This window comes from Enoplosus armatus, chromosome 3, assembly GCF_043641665.1.
Source record: "Enoplosus armatus isolate fEnoArm2 chromosome 3, fEnoArm2.hap1, whole genome shotgun sequence".
Lineage (NCBI taxonomy): Eukaryota > Metazoa > Chordata > Actinopteri > Centrarchiformes > Enoplosidae > Enoplosus > Enoplosus armatus.
In genome coordinates this window covers 18,170,537-18,188,622 of record NC_092182.1, presented here as the reverse complement: position 1 = coordinate 18,188,622, position 18,086 = coordinate 18,170,537, and the positions used below count along the sequence as shown (strand labels likewise).

At 39.0% G+C, this 18,086-nt stretch overlaps 1 protein-coding gene across 1 annotated transcript; it reads left to right on the top strand.

The window, feature by feature from the left end:
* Positions 1–7,104: 7,104 nt before the first annotated feature.
* soat2 (sterol O-acyltransferase 2) lies at positions 7,105–17,801 on the top strand. The gene is made up of 15 exons (XM_070901908.1): positions 7,105–7,183; positions 7,537–7,595; positions 7,804–7,943; positions 8,076–8,129; positions 8,616–8,723; positions 9,531–9,813; positions 11,212–11,287; positions 12,166–12,250; positions 12,925–12,970; positions 13,302–13,431; positions 13,907–14,004; positions 15,245–15,343; positions 15,573–15,708; positions 16,278–16,423; positions 17,754–17,801. Exons 1-15 carry the CDS (start codon positions 7,105–7,107, stop codon positions 17,799–17,801), a joined length of 1,587 nt encoding a protein of 528 aa, XP_070758009.1.
* Positions 17,802–18,086: the final 285 nt, after the last annotated feature.

Here is an 18,086-nt window from a genome sequence, read left to right as displayed (position 1 = left end):
GCTGTCTCTTCTCCCTGTTCCTCTCAAATGTATCTGACTGTTGCTCTGACTTTCTGTCTCTGTGTGTCTCTCTCTGTGTGTCTCTCTCTCCAGGCAGACGTTTTTTCTGAGGCCTCCTCTGTAAACCTGCATGCAGCTGATTACTGTCCTCCTGCCCTCCCCTTCCTCTCCCATCCTCACCTGCTGTAAACAGACCTCTATCTTCCTGTGTCCCTTAAACTCCCCTTGCTTGCTCCTCTTCAATCCCTTCTCCTTCCTGTACAATGATGTGGAGTATATGTGGGTATCAGTAGGATCCATGACAAGCACTGCATCTCAAATTCCTGATCTGGCGTCTGCACATCCTCCCCCATGACTTGGAAAAACAAAGGGACCACAAATAGAAAGGTGGGGAAGAGAAGGTGCAGTGCTGTAGGTAACCACTAGGGTATGCTGTTTGTCTCTATGAGGGGATCACATTCAACAGTAAGCTGAGGTTAGTCTCTATCATTGTTATTATTATTATTATTATTATTATTATTATTATTATTAATAAAAATGCTTATGGATCTAAAAACTCCGAGTTAAATTGTGTTAAGCAAAATTAACAGCGTGAACTTCAAGCTCACTTTACTAACATCAGTACTTTTGACTGTGCATGTTGATTTTTGATGTTGGTCTTCAGATTTTCTTGGAAAATACGTGAAACATTATCATGAAATGTTTCAGTCTAAACATCAGTTCAGGAGGAGCACTATAAGTCACTGTAAATGGAAAATGCAGTCTTAAAAATATGTTGTGTTCACAGGACAAGGCTAGTCAATGTTTTTGTTATTCTCAACAAATCTCATGAAAGAAACAAAGCCAACAATACTTTACTCTGTCTCTCAGTATTTTCCAGCTTGCCCGTGGCTCTCAGTCTCAACTGAAGACGTAAATCTTTAAAAACATGCCTTGAATATGTTGTTTCATTTTTTAAAAAGGCTCAATAATGTCATAAAACAGCAGGGCACTGTAGTGTTTAGCAAGCATTACTCAAACACGGGTAAACAGTGCATTTGTTGTGGACTATTTTCAGCCATGGAGTAATACACAGTTCATTGTTGGTTTTTGTCTTTTCATGGAATTTGTTCAAAATAAGAAAAATATCTCCAGACTTCTCCTTTAAAGTGAGTTTTGAAACATTTGGGAGTTTCAATCAAAACTGAAAATCATTAATCATCATTAATTTGTGAATGTTTCCCTTCTGTCCCCGAAATATCAGGCTAATTACAATATGAATTTTTAGAAACAGCATCAGTAGTCATAGTAACAATCTAGGCTGCTGTTGCCACGTAGATAGACCAACACACACTAAACTAAAATACACATACACACACCTACAGTAGTAGAAACTTTTCAATTTCTGACATTTTACTTTTTTTACTCAAATTAAACAAAGGAATATTAAGTTTATATACGCAGTACAGCAAGTAACTCCTCAAGACAGTTTTGTATTTTGGTACCCTTGGAGGATGTGTTTCAAATACTTAGATTCCATATTACAAAGTTTTTCTCTTGTTAGATTAAGAGGAATAAAAACCAAATAAGTCCCATATCCATACACAGCAGCTGACTCTAACAAGTTTCGGTCACACCTTTCGTAAAAACCTTTCAAATCTTAAAGCTTCAGATGGCTTTCGTAGTGGCACTATCTCACGAAGAGCAGGAAGAACCTTACTGCTAAATGAGGACGTTGGTTAGAACATTGTTTAACATAAAGCACTCAAATATTCAGTGGCTAAAGTCTGACTTTTAGTAGATGGCACTGGTTTAACTAGTCTGAAAAACGACTTCGTCTGAACCATGAGTGAAGTCTAAAACTCATAATCCCTGATTGTTTTTAAAAGAGTGACTGTGTTGTAGTAGAGAGACTTCTAAGCTGTAAATTATCCCTACATAAGCCTGTCAGGGATCATATGTGTGATATTCAGTCATTGTCATGTCAACCAAAAGCATGACAGAGTGAAAAAAAAAGTGAGTAGCAACTATTTTTATACTGCTAGTTCTAGTTTAAAAGAAATATATATTACTTATCATTTGCTCTGTTTTAAATGTTATTTATTTGCAATTTATTCTTTATTTATAGCAGTTGATGAATGTGAAGCGGTCGCATTTGTTTTGATGTGTAAATGATGAGATTGTTTCTTACATTGCAGAATGCTTTAGATTTCAGATTTTCCACTGTTTTGTCATTGAATGAAAATGCGTGCACGTGTGCAGCTGCCGCTCCAATATGAATTTGTTTAGGAGATGACGAATCCTACGGTTCTTTATCAACCACCTCAGATTGAAACCAAAGCCTTGATTGTAGTGACTCATTTAAAGACAATAGACTATATGAGCTCTGATGGAGACATAAACCGAGGGTTACTGTAGGTTATCAAGAGCTGATACAGCCTTGTCTCATCCCTCTGACACACACTCAGATACAGAGCCTCATCAGCCAATGAGGTGTTTGACCTTTGACCCCGAAACACAGATATATCACAGGTCCTGTATTACTTGGGTGCAGTCTGAGCAGACAAGTTGATTGACTGTCTACACACTCACTGATGGTCAGTTGCTCCACGCCGCCCATCAAACTCTCTGTTGACCTCCTGATCACTCAGTCAGGATGAGAGAGTCAAGGGTGACAGTGTGTGTGTGTGTGTGTGTGTGTGTGTGTGTGTGTGTGTGTGTGTGTGTGTGTGTGTGTGTGTTTTGGGAGAGAACAGGAGCTGTATCTTCTTAGCAGAGTTTCTTACTCTTTTAACAAAACAGACCAGTAACGCTTTAGATTACAATCTGCAAATCACAGTAAAAATATTTTGTACAAATGTGGTACCAATGAAACACTTTTGGGGCACGAGGTACAACAGGGTGTTACACATTTGTGTTTAGGAAGGACCTTGAATTAAATTACACTGTAAGTTCTTTTTTAATTAACTGGTACATGTTAGATAATTCCAGGGTACAGACAGGGGACAGGGGAATGTCATTCTTTTTACAATGTTACAATTTCCCAAATTAAACTGTTAAATATATCAACATTTCATACCCTAACATCAATCTTACTCACTAAGCATTTTATTGATATCCTGCATATACTAAATTATTACGTTATAAATTGAGCTGTAATCTAAAGCGTTACCAACAGACTCTCTTCTCATTATATTGAGGCTAATTAGAAATACATGAAGCACTTTATAACATTGTTTTCTTTTTGCTTTCCCACTTTGTTCCTCTTTTCACTGAGTATGTAATATTTTTCTCCAAAGGGTCATAAAGGTTTTTGAACTTCACACGATCCTTGAGGTTGAGTGTGTTTACATAACCTATAGAAACCATGAGTTGAATGTGAATGGCCTTTTTTTTGTCAATCTGCTGTAAATCAATGAAAACCAAAAAGAAAACAACGATTCTCCTGACATGAACTATGGTTGTATACTGAGCTGTAAGTGTTCGGATGGTTGAGTGTAGAATTTATTTTCAGTCTTATTGTTCCGTTTGTCTGTTTACAGTAATTATAACCAATCTGAAAATATTCTGGAAAGGTAAATGATACCTGATATACTGTAGCTTAAATATGCAGAAAAAGAACTATGACAAGAATGGTTGAGTGGTTTAAAAAAAAAAGGCAAAATGTCTGTTTGTTGGTACATTTGTGCGTTGGTTCGTTTGTTTATAGCGTGTGAATTTGTGCATGTAGTACTTTCTTCTGTAGCTGCTGAGAAACAGTACTGTTATCTCATGAAACTCCTTTCAATAAAGATGATCCTGTGTAGATATCATTATTACACTGTCTTGTTGTTACTCTGCTGCTCTAATTCTGTGAGATTTGTAACCGTAAGCACTTTTAAAAGGCACATTAAACAGGTGTTGCCACTTTTATGTTATAAAAACTGATGAAATTAGAGTGTCTGTATTTTCACCACTTTGTGTTGATGTTTTCCATAAATATATTGACTTAAGATCTTGGGGGGAAGGTATTGCAGTTAAGTCAAGTCAAGGGGAGGGTCCAATGGATATATATACTAACTCTAAGGAGGGTGCAGCTTTTTTATAAAATTAAATATAACCCCCCTCTCCTACAGTCAGGTTCTCAGTCAGGCCTCTGACATAAGCTACCAAAGAGGTGGATTTGTATATCTTTTTTACTTTGCTTTCTACCATGACTTTGATTTTGTGAATCAATCACATATAATTGATACCGTTTTGTGCAAATGACCAATATTAGATTGATATGACGATGATGTATTTTGAGTTTGTGTAAACTTCATGTACTACATGTTATGAGCTTACAGTTAGTTAACCAGCTGTTCACTTGAACACAAAACAAACTGTTCATTTGCTAAAAACAAACACATTTTGAAATGAAATGTCATGGTTTAATGGAACACTGTGTGTCTGGCCGCAGAGTAAATGACCTTTGCCATCATTCTGCTCATCTAGTTTAATTACGTCATGCTTGACTGGTCTTCCTGTATTATGGTATTAACTATCCTGTATTACTTCTTTACTGTGGCTTTATGAGGTAAATATACTGCTGTTATAAACAAGTGGTTTAATACATTGTTCACTCATCAGCCTGAAATTATACAGCTAAACTTTTGAGACAAAGAGGAAAGTTTACAGATACATTTATTTCCTCTGGAAGGTCAAGATCCCCTCTGGACATGTTTTAAGATATACAGTATAGAAATACTCTGCTTTAATAATTTGATGCCAGATATGATCTCTCCTCAAAAAAAGAACATTCTTAAAATGACATATTCTCCATTTCCTGCATTGAAAAATGCAGAATATATGAATATTGACATGTTTTTTCCCTGAAAAGTTTAACTGCTGGACAAAACTTGTCTCCTACTTCACTGAAAAGTCTGTTCTCTGTACATGTGCTCTGAAGGTTTCAGGTTTTCAAAACATCTCGTACTTATACATGTTAAACTTAAGTGGAGCACAGAGAAACGTTCGTCCTTCAGCAGATGAATTTGAAAACTGTCTTTTTGTGTCAAACAGTGAAGGTCAAACATCCAAGTGAAGTGACATAAAGCAAAACATATTTCTGAGTGAAGAGGGACTTTTGAAAATATGTACAAATGTATTTTTTGTGCGAAGTCAAAGCAGCTAGATTTTATGTTTTTGTAGAAAACCTTTGATCTGGAAGGCTGGAAACCTTTACAGGCGTACATTTTCATCCATGCCAAGTAGAAAGTACATAAAGTCCCTGCTATGAATACATTTTGCAATGACTTTAGGACAAACTCCACTGTTCTGCTGCATGACATCATACATCCAGCAGAGGAGGTGAAGGGGGGGGCAGCCGAGGACCTGTCCTGCCCGGGGCCCGGAGCCAAAAGGGTAAAGTGCAAAATAGCAGCTGAGGAAAGGAGAGGACAGCGATCACAAGAACTGTGACACAGACTTACTTACAAACACTCCAGCAACTCTCTCTCAGCGGGAATCATCGACGCCTCGCACCCTGTGGACTGCTGACTGAGCCCGAGGCTATGAGACTGTGTGAGTATGAATCTGACACAATGACACATGTTTAGCATGGAAGTCACATCTGCCTGGCACATCTGTATCTGACATCTGCCACATTTCTGATATAAATTCCAGTTTCTGCTATCTACAGTTTTGTACAAGTTGTAGTTTTAAAAATGACAAAAATACAGTTTTTTCATCAGTACTGAAAATAAAAAGATGATCAGGTTTTTAGTTTTCTGATTTTCTGATCACTTTAAAAGTATTTGTTCTGAAGGGAAGTGATGCTTGTGGACAATATACAATGATGCAAAACAGTGATTTTCTGGCCCTTTTAACTTGTGGCTACTAAAAATTTGATGGAATTATTACTTGGTGTTCTTTCAATTAGTTGATTCATTATTCCAATTACAAACTACGTGTAGATCAACACTTTTATGTAATGATGAAGTTGATCATTATAGGCAAGTGAGAGGAAAGTTAGACTGGCTGCGAGTGGGCAAGTGACCAGGCATGATCCTTCACCCTCAACTTACCCCTAAGCATGAATAAGGGTTGATCAATCAACAACATGTTTTTCTTCTGTTTCTCTTCCCTCTCATCATCTGTAACCACAGAATGTATAATCTGCATATCTATACAAAGCTTATCTGCTTTATTGACGTTTCTCTTGAGGAGTGATCAAACAGCATGGATTACAAAATGAGGTCACTCGTGTCGTTTACCCCTCCTTGTGGAAGTCTATTCAACACAAACTCTCCATCAGTCTTATGTGTGTCTTATCTGCAGTGAACTTCCACTAGGGAGTCAGACCGGCTTTATCTTTTGTGTACATTGTTTAGCTTGAGCTACAATGACTTGTGATAACACTCTTGTTATGGAAAAAGCACTGCAGGTAACTATCGTTCAAAACGCCTGACCTATATGTGTTTCTGCATTCAGACCAGGAGTCTGTGCACATTTTCAGTTTGGCATTCACACAAGTAAACTCACCTCCTTGGGACTGAGGCTCGTCCGGAATATTAATGCTTTTTAGCATGAGGCAACCTGCCAGCAATGAGGCCTGTGACCTCGTTTAATCTCTCGATTTATAGTTGAAGATTCAAACTTCATCAAAGGGTAAATTCACAGTGAATCACATAGGGTAAAAACCTTTTGCTGCTTTTTTTTAAGTTTAGAGCATGTTGCGCCTCTGACCAGTGATGTCACACCACTTCAAGGTGCGAAGACACCTGATTTTACATCACTTATTGGGGTGTCTCAATCCCCAGAGGGCAATGCACCAGGATGTGTCCAGTGTGGATATACCTCAGAATTTAACCAGGAGCTGAGCCGCCTGTGCATCCAAATTGTTGTGAGTAAGGTCAATGGGGTCGCCTAGGGCTTTTATGTTCTCCCATCCTTGACCGTCTGGACCAACAAACACCAGGCAGCGTTAATCAGTCACATATCACAATGTGATATCAACTGCAGAACCCTTATTAGTTTTTAATTCCCATCATTTATCCTCAGGGAAGCAACCGCGTGTGAGAGACTAACCTACAGCTTTGATATGCACAGGATTGTCCACCTGAGTCCCAGCAGATAGAAGTGTTGTGGCGAGATCCAGTGGTAACCATGACGACTGCAGAGCCACTTAACGGACTGTGGCACCGAAACATCAAAGCCCTTCAGTCAGATGAGATCTCCAGTCATGGTATGGTCAATAATATATTCACATACACGTCCATTCATAGAAAATCTATTCATTTGTGTTATTGGGTTTTATTGTGTTCCACTGGGTTTCTTTGTTGGAAGTAATTGCATATTTTGTTGTTTGTTTTTTCTTTTTTGCATAATTGTTTGTGTAACTTTAAATACATACAGTACATACAATACAGTTTTTCTTAATTTGCTTTATGTAGGATTATTGCAGAAATATGTGCAAGGTGTGTTTTATCTCTTAGTTTTCTCTCCTTAGTTTTGCACTGAATATTAATTAAGGTGAAATATATACAGTATAATGTGCTGCTTTATAATTGTATGTAACTTATGTTGTTCTCTCTGCAGTTGGGGTTCATAATAATGTACAGGAAGAAGATCTAAGACAGTGGCAGAAACATGCACAGGTAAGCCATAGCTCCACTCCCAGCCCTCAGTTGTACTGTCCCTCCTATGTCTTACTCATTTGGAAAGAAAAAATACAGAAGCTAAGGTCTTGCAGAGTACAGGATACAGCATACAGCATGAAGAGATATTGTAAAAGGATTCAAATTATAGGTGCAACTTGTGGGATGAATGAAAAGAGTCGGCTAAAACAAAAATGTCCTCCTGCAGAAGCTGAAGGTGAAAGTCCTGGAGCAGGTCCAGGATCAGCTCAGTGATATACTAGACAAAGCTCTGACCGAGTCCGTCCAGCCTTTTACCCAAATCCAGCCAACAGTTAATGGAAAAACGACAAAAAAACCCTCATCCAGGTGAGGAGGAGGAGGAGGCGACTTTTACAAGCGCACATATCATTCCTTATTAATCTGGGAGATGTATTTGTCCTCTCATGAACTGCAGTAACATATGTGTGCGTGTCTGTTTGTCTGTGTCGTTTGTTTTAGATCTCAGAGAATGGATGACGGCAAAGTGTTTATGGACAGGCCATCACTGTTGGAGTAAGTATGAAAAAGTCAAAATTCTAATTTAGAGAAAACAGAGCGGGGTGCAGACCAGTGTGAACTTCAATTCAGGGATCCTTCAATACAAGTTCATGCTGCCTTCATCAGGGTGGTATCTTTACAAAATAGACATTTCCAAATACAATATTTAAACTTGTATGTTCTGTATTAATTGTAAGTCCGATTTCTCTTGTAAAGTTGCTTAACTAAACGACAGCTTGTATATAAAGAAACTGCAAACAATTTCATACATATACCATCCTGCTCAGATACCTGAAATATGGATGTATGCAAGCTGTAATGGAAAGGAGATGGAATCTACAAAGATCAATGGTCATACTGTAAACATGATTGTACACCAAGTTATACAAATACAGATCATTCAGAAAGTCCCACTGGCATGTTTGTGTGTATTTTAGATTAATAAACATAGAGCTATTTTAATGACAGTTTCTGCTTCTTGCATTTCCTCCTCTTCATCAGTGAACTGTTTGAGATCAGCCACATCAGGACCATCTACCACATGTTCATAGCCATACTCCTCATCTTCTGCCTGAGCACGCTGGCTGTCGACTACATCGACCAGGGCAGGTCTGTGTGACATGTACATGTACATGTGTGTTTGAGAGTGTGTGTATGTTTACGATACGTCTCAAACTCCATGACCCTGAACTAAATCTAATTACCCAGAAGCCTTTAAAAACTTCTACTCACTTCTTATCTTTCTCCTTATTGTGCCCCCCTCTCCTCCTCCTCTCCCTGCCTCTCCGCTCAGCTGGCAGCAGAAAGATAGAGTCATCAGTCCCTCTGAGTATTTCTGCTGTTGCTCTGGGCAGCTCAGTAATGATTTGGTTGCTGTATGCAGACGCGGGGTTGTGAGTTTAATTGGTATGTTTCTCACTGGAAGAAAGTGCCAGCGGGCAACTGCTCACATTGTTCGATACATCCACCCTCAGTTAACATTAATTTTAGTATGGGTAAATTGATGAAATAAAAAATAATAATATCACACTTGTGAAAGGCCGTGTCGAATTAAACGAATCCTCTGACTTGCTGCAATCTATTTTTATTATCACCAGGGGGGTGTTTTCAGTATTCAATACATTTAACTTTGTCTGCCATTTATTAAAGCCAGTCATGCTTTAATATCATTAAAAGGGTTATTAAAAATCCTGTTTAAAGCTAAAACAGACCACAGTGGCAAATAGAGCGCATCACCTAAATGTCCTTCATGTCAATTTAATTTCAGGTTTTTACAATTGTTTTTCTGGACATTTAAGCATCTGCTTCAGGAACTAAAACAATAAATCTCTTCTTGATGATAATTTGCCCATTGCCCTTCATGTAGTGATCATAATTTGTCATTTTTTATTCTTCTTATTATTTATTTAATCTCAGGTTGGTCTTGGAGTTCGACCTGCTGTTCTTTGCCTTTGGGAAGCTGGGGACGGTCAGCTGGGCCTGGGCTGTGATGTTTGCCTACACGCTGTTTGTTCCCTACCACACCCTGGTGCTCTGGGGATCTTTGTACCACAGCTTCCCCTCTAAGCTGGGGCTGTCTCTGGGCACGGGCCTGGTGCTGTCTGCAGTGCAGATCTGCACACTGGGACTGTTCCCCATCTACATGGTTGTACACTACCAGCTGCCACCAGCCTCACGATTCATTGTGATTCTGGAGCAGGTGAGTGAGTGCGAGTTTAAGGAAGAAATCATCACAGGGTGCAAAATGTTGGACTGCCAAGCCGTACTAAGAGAAAAAGCCTGAGAGCCTCACTGATACATCAGATATTATCAGATGATTTTTGCTTACAGTTGTGATGTACTGAGACATACGTTGGCTGGTTCGAAACAAGAAAAAGCAGTACAGAAATGCAGAATATTTGTTTGAAATAATTTAGAAACCATGTCTCCATTACATTTGTCTGCTGGAAGACCTAATCCCTCTTTAACACATAATGGTACAGAATCAGTTTAAGACAGCAATACCAAGCTTAAATAACATAAGGAGGTGGTTTGGGTGTTAGGGGGAGTTGTGGCGGCAGGCAGACATTAGGAATGTAAGAGGGAGAACTGACAGATTGTAAAGGCCACCTACCTGTTGTACACTTGTATGAATGTGATTGGATGTTACTAGTCAGCTGGTAGCCAAATAATATTGCTCTCTCACTCTTCTTTTAATACCTCCTGCAGTATGATCAAAGTGTTTTTATTGCAATGTGAACATAAAAATCTAATAGAACAAATCTCAAGCATAAAAATTATTATTAGGACTGACCTGTGCTAGAAACATCCTGTACTGTAGATAACATTATATTCACTGGTAATCCAAATTATAAATGCAGCGCTTCATTGCCATCAGCAGGAACATTACGATAAGAAAAGCCTGCTGGCCAGAGATGGGAGACTTCCAGCTGGAAGGGCTCCAAGAGACAGTAGATTTTGGTGTAGCCAACGTTTGAACATCATGGACCCGTACTGTAACACCTCCCCATCCTGTTTATTACACCAGCCCCGGCCTCCCAAAACCGTCTTAGTGCTAAGATCATCATTTTAGCTCCATTCAATGGAGTGAGATAATGCCACTGATTAGATGCTTTTAGGAAACCAGGTCCTGATCCTCGTCTGACCTGGGTCCAATCAGTGTATTTGTTACTCTGATGCTGCCCACTCCATATATAAACCGTATTATATTGATTTTTGATTAATTTACAAAATTGCCCAAACAGAGTAAGTGGTTCCCTACTGCATGCAGATTGATAACACATCATGTCTGAGCTGCAGTTTGCAGATGGGCTAAAATGATAAACCAGTTCTCCAACTGTGCTTCTGTCTGCCATGCCGTGCTACACTGTTCCCTTTTGTTGTACTTCCTCCTGATTAATTACAGAAGAAGTGAACAAACAACTAAATAATACATATTTGGGTCAATATTTACAAACACAGACACGAGACTGAAGCCTCAAAGATGTCGGTTGTTTACTTCTTGTCAATTCATGCAATAAAGACAGACATTGTAGACGCTGTTATTATTGATACATCGTGCTTCACTTCACATAATAACTGGATCAATTTTCCTCAGATCCGATTCCTGATGAAGAGCTACTCATTCATCAGAGAAACTGCTCCTGTTATTATGAAGAATACACCAAAGGAAGGTACGTATTGTATTGATGTCAGGTGTATTTACTCCTCAGGCAGTATAATTACTCACTTTGACACTCCCAGACACCGGAGAAAAATGACTAAAACAGAGCTCAGCAGGTTACCACCCAATGATTCATGTTAAAGTCAAAACTAACACTGAATACACCCATATACAATAAATAAGCTCCAGTATGTGCAGCCCCATGAGATCCTACAGTAAAAGTCTGTAAGTTGTGAAGAATGTGTCTCTTTTGACTATAAACACGAATACTTACTCTTCTGCCTCCAGCAGAAAACTGTATAAAATGACAGAAAATAGCTTCATACAGTACTGTCTGTGGTCTGCCAACGTTTGAATGTGATTTTGGAATGAGATAGAAAATAAGTTCCTTGTTTAACACAGATTTATGATTCTGTTAAATACTATTTTCACAAAACAGCTCTGTTTTACCAGTTTTATATGTCATTAGTATTAATATAAAAAGTTGAAGTTTGACTGAAATACAACTAATAATTCAGTAAAAGAGATTAGAGGCTTTGAGGCAGACAATTTAACATAATGGCTTAATGATTTCGTGATAAACTCAACTGTCGTTTCATTTTAAAGACAGCCATTTGTTTCCTGGAGTCTACATTAAAGCTTTAGAATTCACAAAGTGAGCCGTTAATGGCTTGTATTATGCCACATAATGAAAGAAATTGAAATGAGAAGCTTATGTCTGAACCACAGACCTTAAATCAGCTTCTTTTTTTTTTTACCGAAACCCTTTTCTAAAAATCATTCAAGGCAACCTGTGATTGCTAAAACCTATTTCACTGCCAGATTTCAGGACTCGAAACTGGACCCCTCCACTTTGATGGTCATACTGAATTGTCTTTTGCTTTTCAGGAGAAAGTCCCAGATTTCCAACATTTTCCAGCTATCTGTACTTCCTGTTCTGTCCAACACTCATCTACAGGGAATCATATCCTCGGTAAGACATTTTGTCCATCTGACCTGGATCCCATTTGCTTATCTCTCATTCTCTTATTTTAATTAGTGATGCACAATAATTAATGTGAGTGCAACTGACATGCAACAGAGGGGACGTCATATTAACCTCGTGCCAAAGCTGTAGCATTTTGAATTCATTTGCAGCCCCAGAATCTATCTCAGCAAATAAAAAAACATACATTTATTGAGGAATCCTCAAAAGCAGAAATAGTCCAAGGCGTCCTCCAAATGGATGATGCAGTTATTACAGGATTACAGGATCTGGACTCCCTAAAAGGCCTTTTTCAGACATTTTGTCATGAGCCGGTAGCAAAAGCACAGATGTAAATGCAAAATTATTAATGGTTGAATTCCATTTAGCTGTTTTTGTCCTGGCATGCTGGCTCACTGGCACACTGTCATGGCTTATTGAGTCACCTGAATATAACAGAGCCATCATTAATGTTATTAGTAACATCTGTGTTTTTTCTACTATGACAAGTCAAAATGTCTGCTGTGAAGAATATCTATTTGTGCCAAAAATCTACGTCATGCTGAGTGGACAAACACACATCGTATATGTATAACAGAAGCAACCTGTATAAATGCACACTATTCACACTTCACAGTATACTTTTGTGAATTAGTGACATATGCTGTCTGTCTTTTTCATAGGAATTCCCACATAAGATGGAAGTATGTTGGCATCACACTCGGCATGGTGAGATGAAACTTTTCCTTTATTTGCGCTGTCGAGAGTTCATTTTCATTTTCTCACTCACCACCTTTCAGTCGGGGTGTGTAATAGATATCTAAGAAGGCCTACGTGGGGTCACTGACCTAGAACAGATCTGACCTGGATGTTGCTCATAGCACTTGTGTATTGTGTGATAAGGTGATGCAATCATAAACTACATGTGCTTGATAGCTTTAATCTTTGATATCACATCACTATCTCCAGTTTTCTAGTACTGATTCTCACGAGTGCTCCGTATATTATTTCCCAGGGTGCCATTGTAACTTTTTCTTACATTGTAACGCTCAATTTGCAGATCTTGGGATGCCTGTTTTACGGCTACTTCATCCTGGTCCGCCTTTGTGTGCCTGTCTTCAGACCTGAGACCAACCGGCCTTTCAGTAAACGAACAATGGTTCTGGCTGTGTTCAACTCAATATTACCAGGTGCTGTACTTTCTACTCTTCTACCTAAATGGCAGCTTGTTTTTAAGGAAGATTCTTTTCCAGATATAATAGAAGGAAGTCGTGTGTAAGACAAATTAAAGTTCATCTGTGACTTCATCTGTAACATCACTTCTGCTTACAACCTCTATTATCTCTTATCTGTATGAGTCGGCACTGGTTAATACATCACTTAACATGGAAATAGAGGAAAGGAGTCTCTAGTGTTTTTAAGTCGGTGATAAGATTAAAGATGCTATTGTTCAATCAGATACCGGTAATCAAACTCTGGCATGTTTATTACTTTCTTTAAGTGAATAGCTTTTTGAGTAAGTGCTGATATAAGAGCATCAATGTCAAGTTACATTTCTCATGAGAAAGCTGGGAGCATTGCCCAGAATAAAAGTGTTTCTCATAAACCCTCTCTCTCGCTGTCTCTTTCTCTCTGTCTCTCTGTCTGTCTGTTTGTCTGTCTCAGGTATAATGCTCCTTCTCTTGTGCTTCTTTGCCTTCCTGCACTGCTGGCTCAACCTCTTCGGGGAGCTGCTGTGTTTCGCTGACAGGATGTTCTACAAGGTGTGTGTTATGGCTGATTCTGTGTGGCATCAATACTCCTGAGAACACATTATTTTCAGATGCACTTGTTTTTCCAGATGGGGAAAAAAAAATGTGATCAGTGACAAGTGAAATTACAGCAGTGTGGCCTGATGGTCCCAAAACAGTTAAACTTTTCATCATTATATTCTGTTAATGCAGTTGAATAAGAGTCTGAGAACACCTGCTTGCTCTCGGGGTTGGCCACTTCCCCTCAAGTTCTCATGTGACTCACTGACTTACTGACTGATGTGTTCCTGCAAGCCCAAAAGTGTGATTCAATTCAAATTGGCAGATTGATTTAGGCGGAGAATCAATTCTAACTCAGAATTAAGTTCAAGATCAACAATTTCAATATTGATTCTGACTTTGAAGAAGGCCTGAGGGTCTAAACGTCATCTGAGCGAAAGAGAAATGCATATGAAGCCGGAGTGTGTGACCCTTTTTTTCTACTTTCAGTGATCAGCACCTCACCACAACCCTTGGTGTGTGTTACTTTTCTATTATATAATTCATGTGGTGACATAAACAAACAAAAGTGCTCTGATGCTAGCAAGGCTATTTTGCTTCTGAAGGGATGTGAGAACCAGTGGTGTAAACCAAAAGTCAAAACAGGGTGCACTGCACAGAACTATAATGTATTTATTTAAATTGTTTTACTTTTTGCAGTGCACAGATGTAATTGTAAGTGCACTGTAATTGTTCCAGTTTTAGCCAAAAGGGTAGTTTTTGTTCGTTGGACAAAAAGCAGTCTTTTGTAGCTGTCATTTGCTCTATATGTATTCGTTTGTAGTGATAATGTGGCCACACCATTTCCCTGAGATCTGCTCCCGCTGCTCTATGGTTTTATTGATCTACTTATGTGCACCTGACACCTCTTATCTGTTTGAAAGAGGTTTAACTGTGGCGCTCACTGAGCCTTCACACTGAAGAAGGCATTGGCTGAAACTTTTGTGCAAATAAAAATAAAGCAGATGAGATCTTCAAAAGTCCAACCAGTTTACCCCTACAGTAGTAGCACTGACTTGCCATCTTTAAGGCCATATTTCATTTAATATCAGAGAACAAGATGATACAGATTTTTTGGCACTCAGCAGCATAACTTTAAATCAGCTTGAATTATTTTGCAGCAGCTGTCACAGTGTTTTTGAAGTAATCCTACTCTATCCTGTTTTTATTTTGATCCACTCACTCATTTTACTACCCTGTGTTGATTTTCCAGGACTGGTGGAACTCAACATCTTTTGCCAACTATTACCGTACCTGGAACGTAGTGGTTCACGACTGGCTCTATTACTACGGATACAGAGACTTCCTCTGGGTGAGTGCCAATACGGCAAAAATGACATAAATAACAGTTAAATAAATAATGTTAAACCAAACCATGATGTTGCTAATGTCCCACTGGGTTTTGTCTGTACTTCCAAAGCAGCAATGTCACATGACGAACTGCATATAGTAGTTTAACACTCTTCCTGTAATTCCCCACTGAACCAGCCTAACCCCTGAACTTTGCCAAACCCTCTCTCTGTTCTTTGTGATCCCTGCAGCTGTCGAAGAGGAAATTCCGAACAGCTGCCATGCTATGCGTGTTCATCGTCTCTGCTGTCGTCCATGAATACGCCTTGGCCATGGGCTTCGGCTTCTTCTACCCCGTCATGTTCTGTCTCTTCGCCATCTTTGGAGGTGAGGGTCATGCTCATCATTCAGGGAACAATCTTCACAATGATAAAAGCGGGAATTGTTGGCATCCGGTGCTCTGACCTGGCTGCTGAAAAAGCGTTTAATTATAACATACTTGCCTTTTAGATAAGGAAGAAAATAAGAGAAAAAGAGGCAGAAAGAAAAAGAGAGAAAAATACCTCATTACCGTTGCTGAGGTTGAAACGCTGTCTCTGACTTGTCTGTCCATAGCTTGTTAAAAATATGTAAATGTCTGCTTCTACATTCTGAACAGTGCCTTCAAGCTTTCAGAGTTAAAATCTGTAATTATTCACTCTAACACATTTAGTAGCTCATTATATTTAAAGAGAGTACACTTGTGCATTATGTCCTTTTCCTCTGGGACTCAATAAGTAGTCATCTGACAAAAAAATACTTTATTTTTTTTACTTTTCACGCTCTTGTTGTTTGTCCCTGTCCTTACAAGCTGCCTCACATCTCAGCAGTAACACAAATAGACTGTTACTGTTTAACTACAGAGAGGCCTTGACATACAAACACAGTCAACACTCCCTCTTGTCCTCCTCTCTTAGTGGTGTTCAACTTTACCATGAACGACAAGCGACAGAGCCCTGTGTTCAACGTCATCATGTGGGCGTGTCTCTTTCTCGGTCAGGGCGTCCAGGTGTGTCTGTACTGCCAGGAGTGGTACGCCCAGATACACTGCCCTCGGACAGGGGTATGTACTTCACTTGCATGCATACTGCTAGCAAGGCAGGAACGCCATCAGATCAGACTTTAATTAATTTCCTCATATCTGGATGATTCTAGCTTACACAAGTCCAGTGGGGGCTTCAAAAAGCCTGACAAGACAGGCATCATTATATTTTATAGCGGCAAAAAAGTGGTTAAAAAAAAAACATGCTTTCTGTCAGGTTTTATTAAACTTTAGTTTTCTTGGCTACATCTGCGACAGATGCAGAGATTTGTCTGAAATAAAATCAATAAAACCTGACAGAAAGTGCAGTTTGTGACCCCTTTTGTTTTTCAGCAGAGGATATGAAGACACACTGTATGGAACTATGCTGTGAGATTCTTCTGAGAGATTTATTATGGTGTTTGAAGCTCGAAGCTATCCCGCTGGACTGTGTTCAAGCTCAATGAGACGCTGCATGACTGAAAAACATCAAAAACCTATGATTTAAATAGACAGAGCCACCGATACATACAGCCAACAGATACCATGTGACTGCATGTGCAGTCGTTGTTTGTAGTGTACTACACTACAATGACGTCATTAGACAGTACTTTGACTTTGTTTCTGGGATACTTAAATTGAAAATAGGCCAGGAGGTGAATAAACTTGAACTACAAATAACAAAACGACTAGACCCGTGGGTATATACTACATGAGTACATTACATGACCGGTACTTGAGTACTTTGATGTTGGACGTCATACAGACGCCAGAAACCAGATGAATCAGACTAACTCCTTTCACTGTTTCATCATCCTGGCTTTATCGTCTGTTCTTATCTTTAGTCATTCATGAGCATCTGTTTGCATACAGACTACATGCATTCGTACAGATACACATATAAAGTGCATAAACTTCTAATAGAGATAATGCACCACACTCACACATAGGAGGGCTGCTTGTGTTGAGCGGCAGACGTTTGTAAAACTCTGACATGTATTTAACCCTTAAAAAGCCCCCTTCCAACCCCAAGCATTTGGTGAAGTCACAGATGTGAAGGATTTGCATGACAGATGGGCACAGATGTACTTAACATACTTATTCCACTATGAACTACTGCATCTCTGCATATCCTCTAAAGCTAGTGGCGTCATTCACACACACACACACACACACACACACACACACACACAATGGCTTAACACACATAACTGCTGTCTAAAAATAGAAGTGGCATTCGTAAAATGAGATTATTACGTGATAATGAATGGACGTTAAATCATACAGATAAAATGTATAAAAGGATTACAGATCATGTTACTAGAAGGACGAGGAGGAGCACATTTAAACAAAGTCTACTCTTTCTCTGCAGAATAATTTCTTGGAGTTGGTGACGCCTCGATCATGGTCCTGCAGATGAAGCGGTCTTTCTGCTGGGCTGGAGGGATCAATGACGAAAGAATGGAGGTCAGAAAATCATGATGGACTGAACATAAGAGTGAGAAAGGAAGGACAACCTGAAAGACGTTTAAATATGTAAGGTTTTCTGTTTTTAGTGTGTAAAGATATCTGTGGGTCAAGATGTGACTGTCACTTTTATCTTTATGTTGTTACTGTGACATTATCTATATGTCGCTGATCCATCACATCTGAATTATTTAAAGTTTATTTGTACTGAGAGTATTAAATACTCTCTAACATGTTA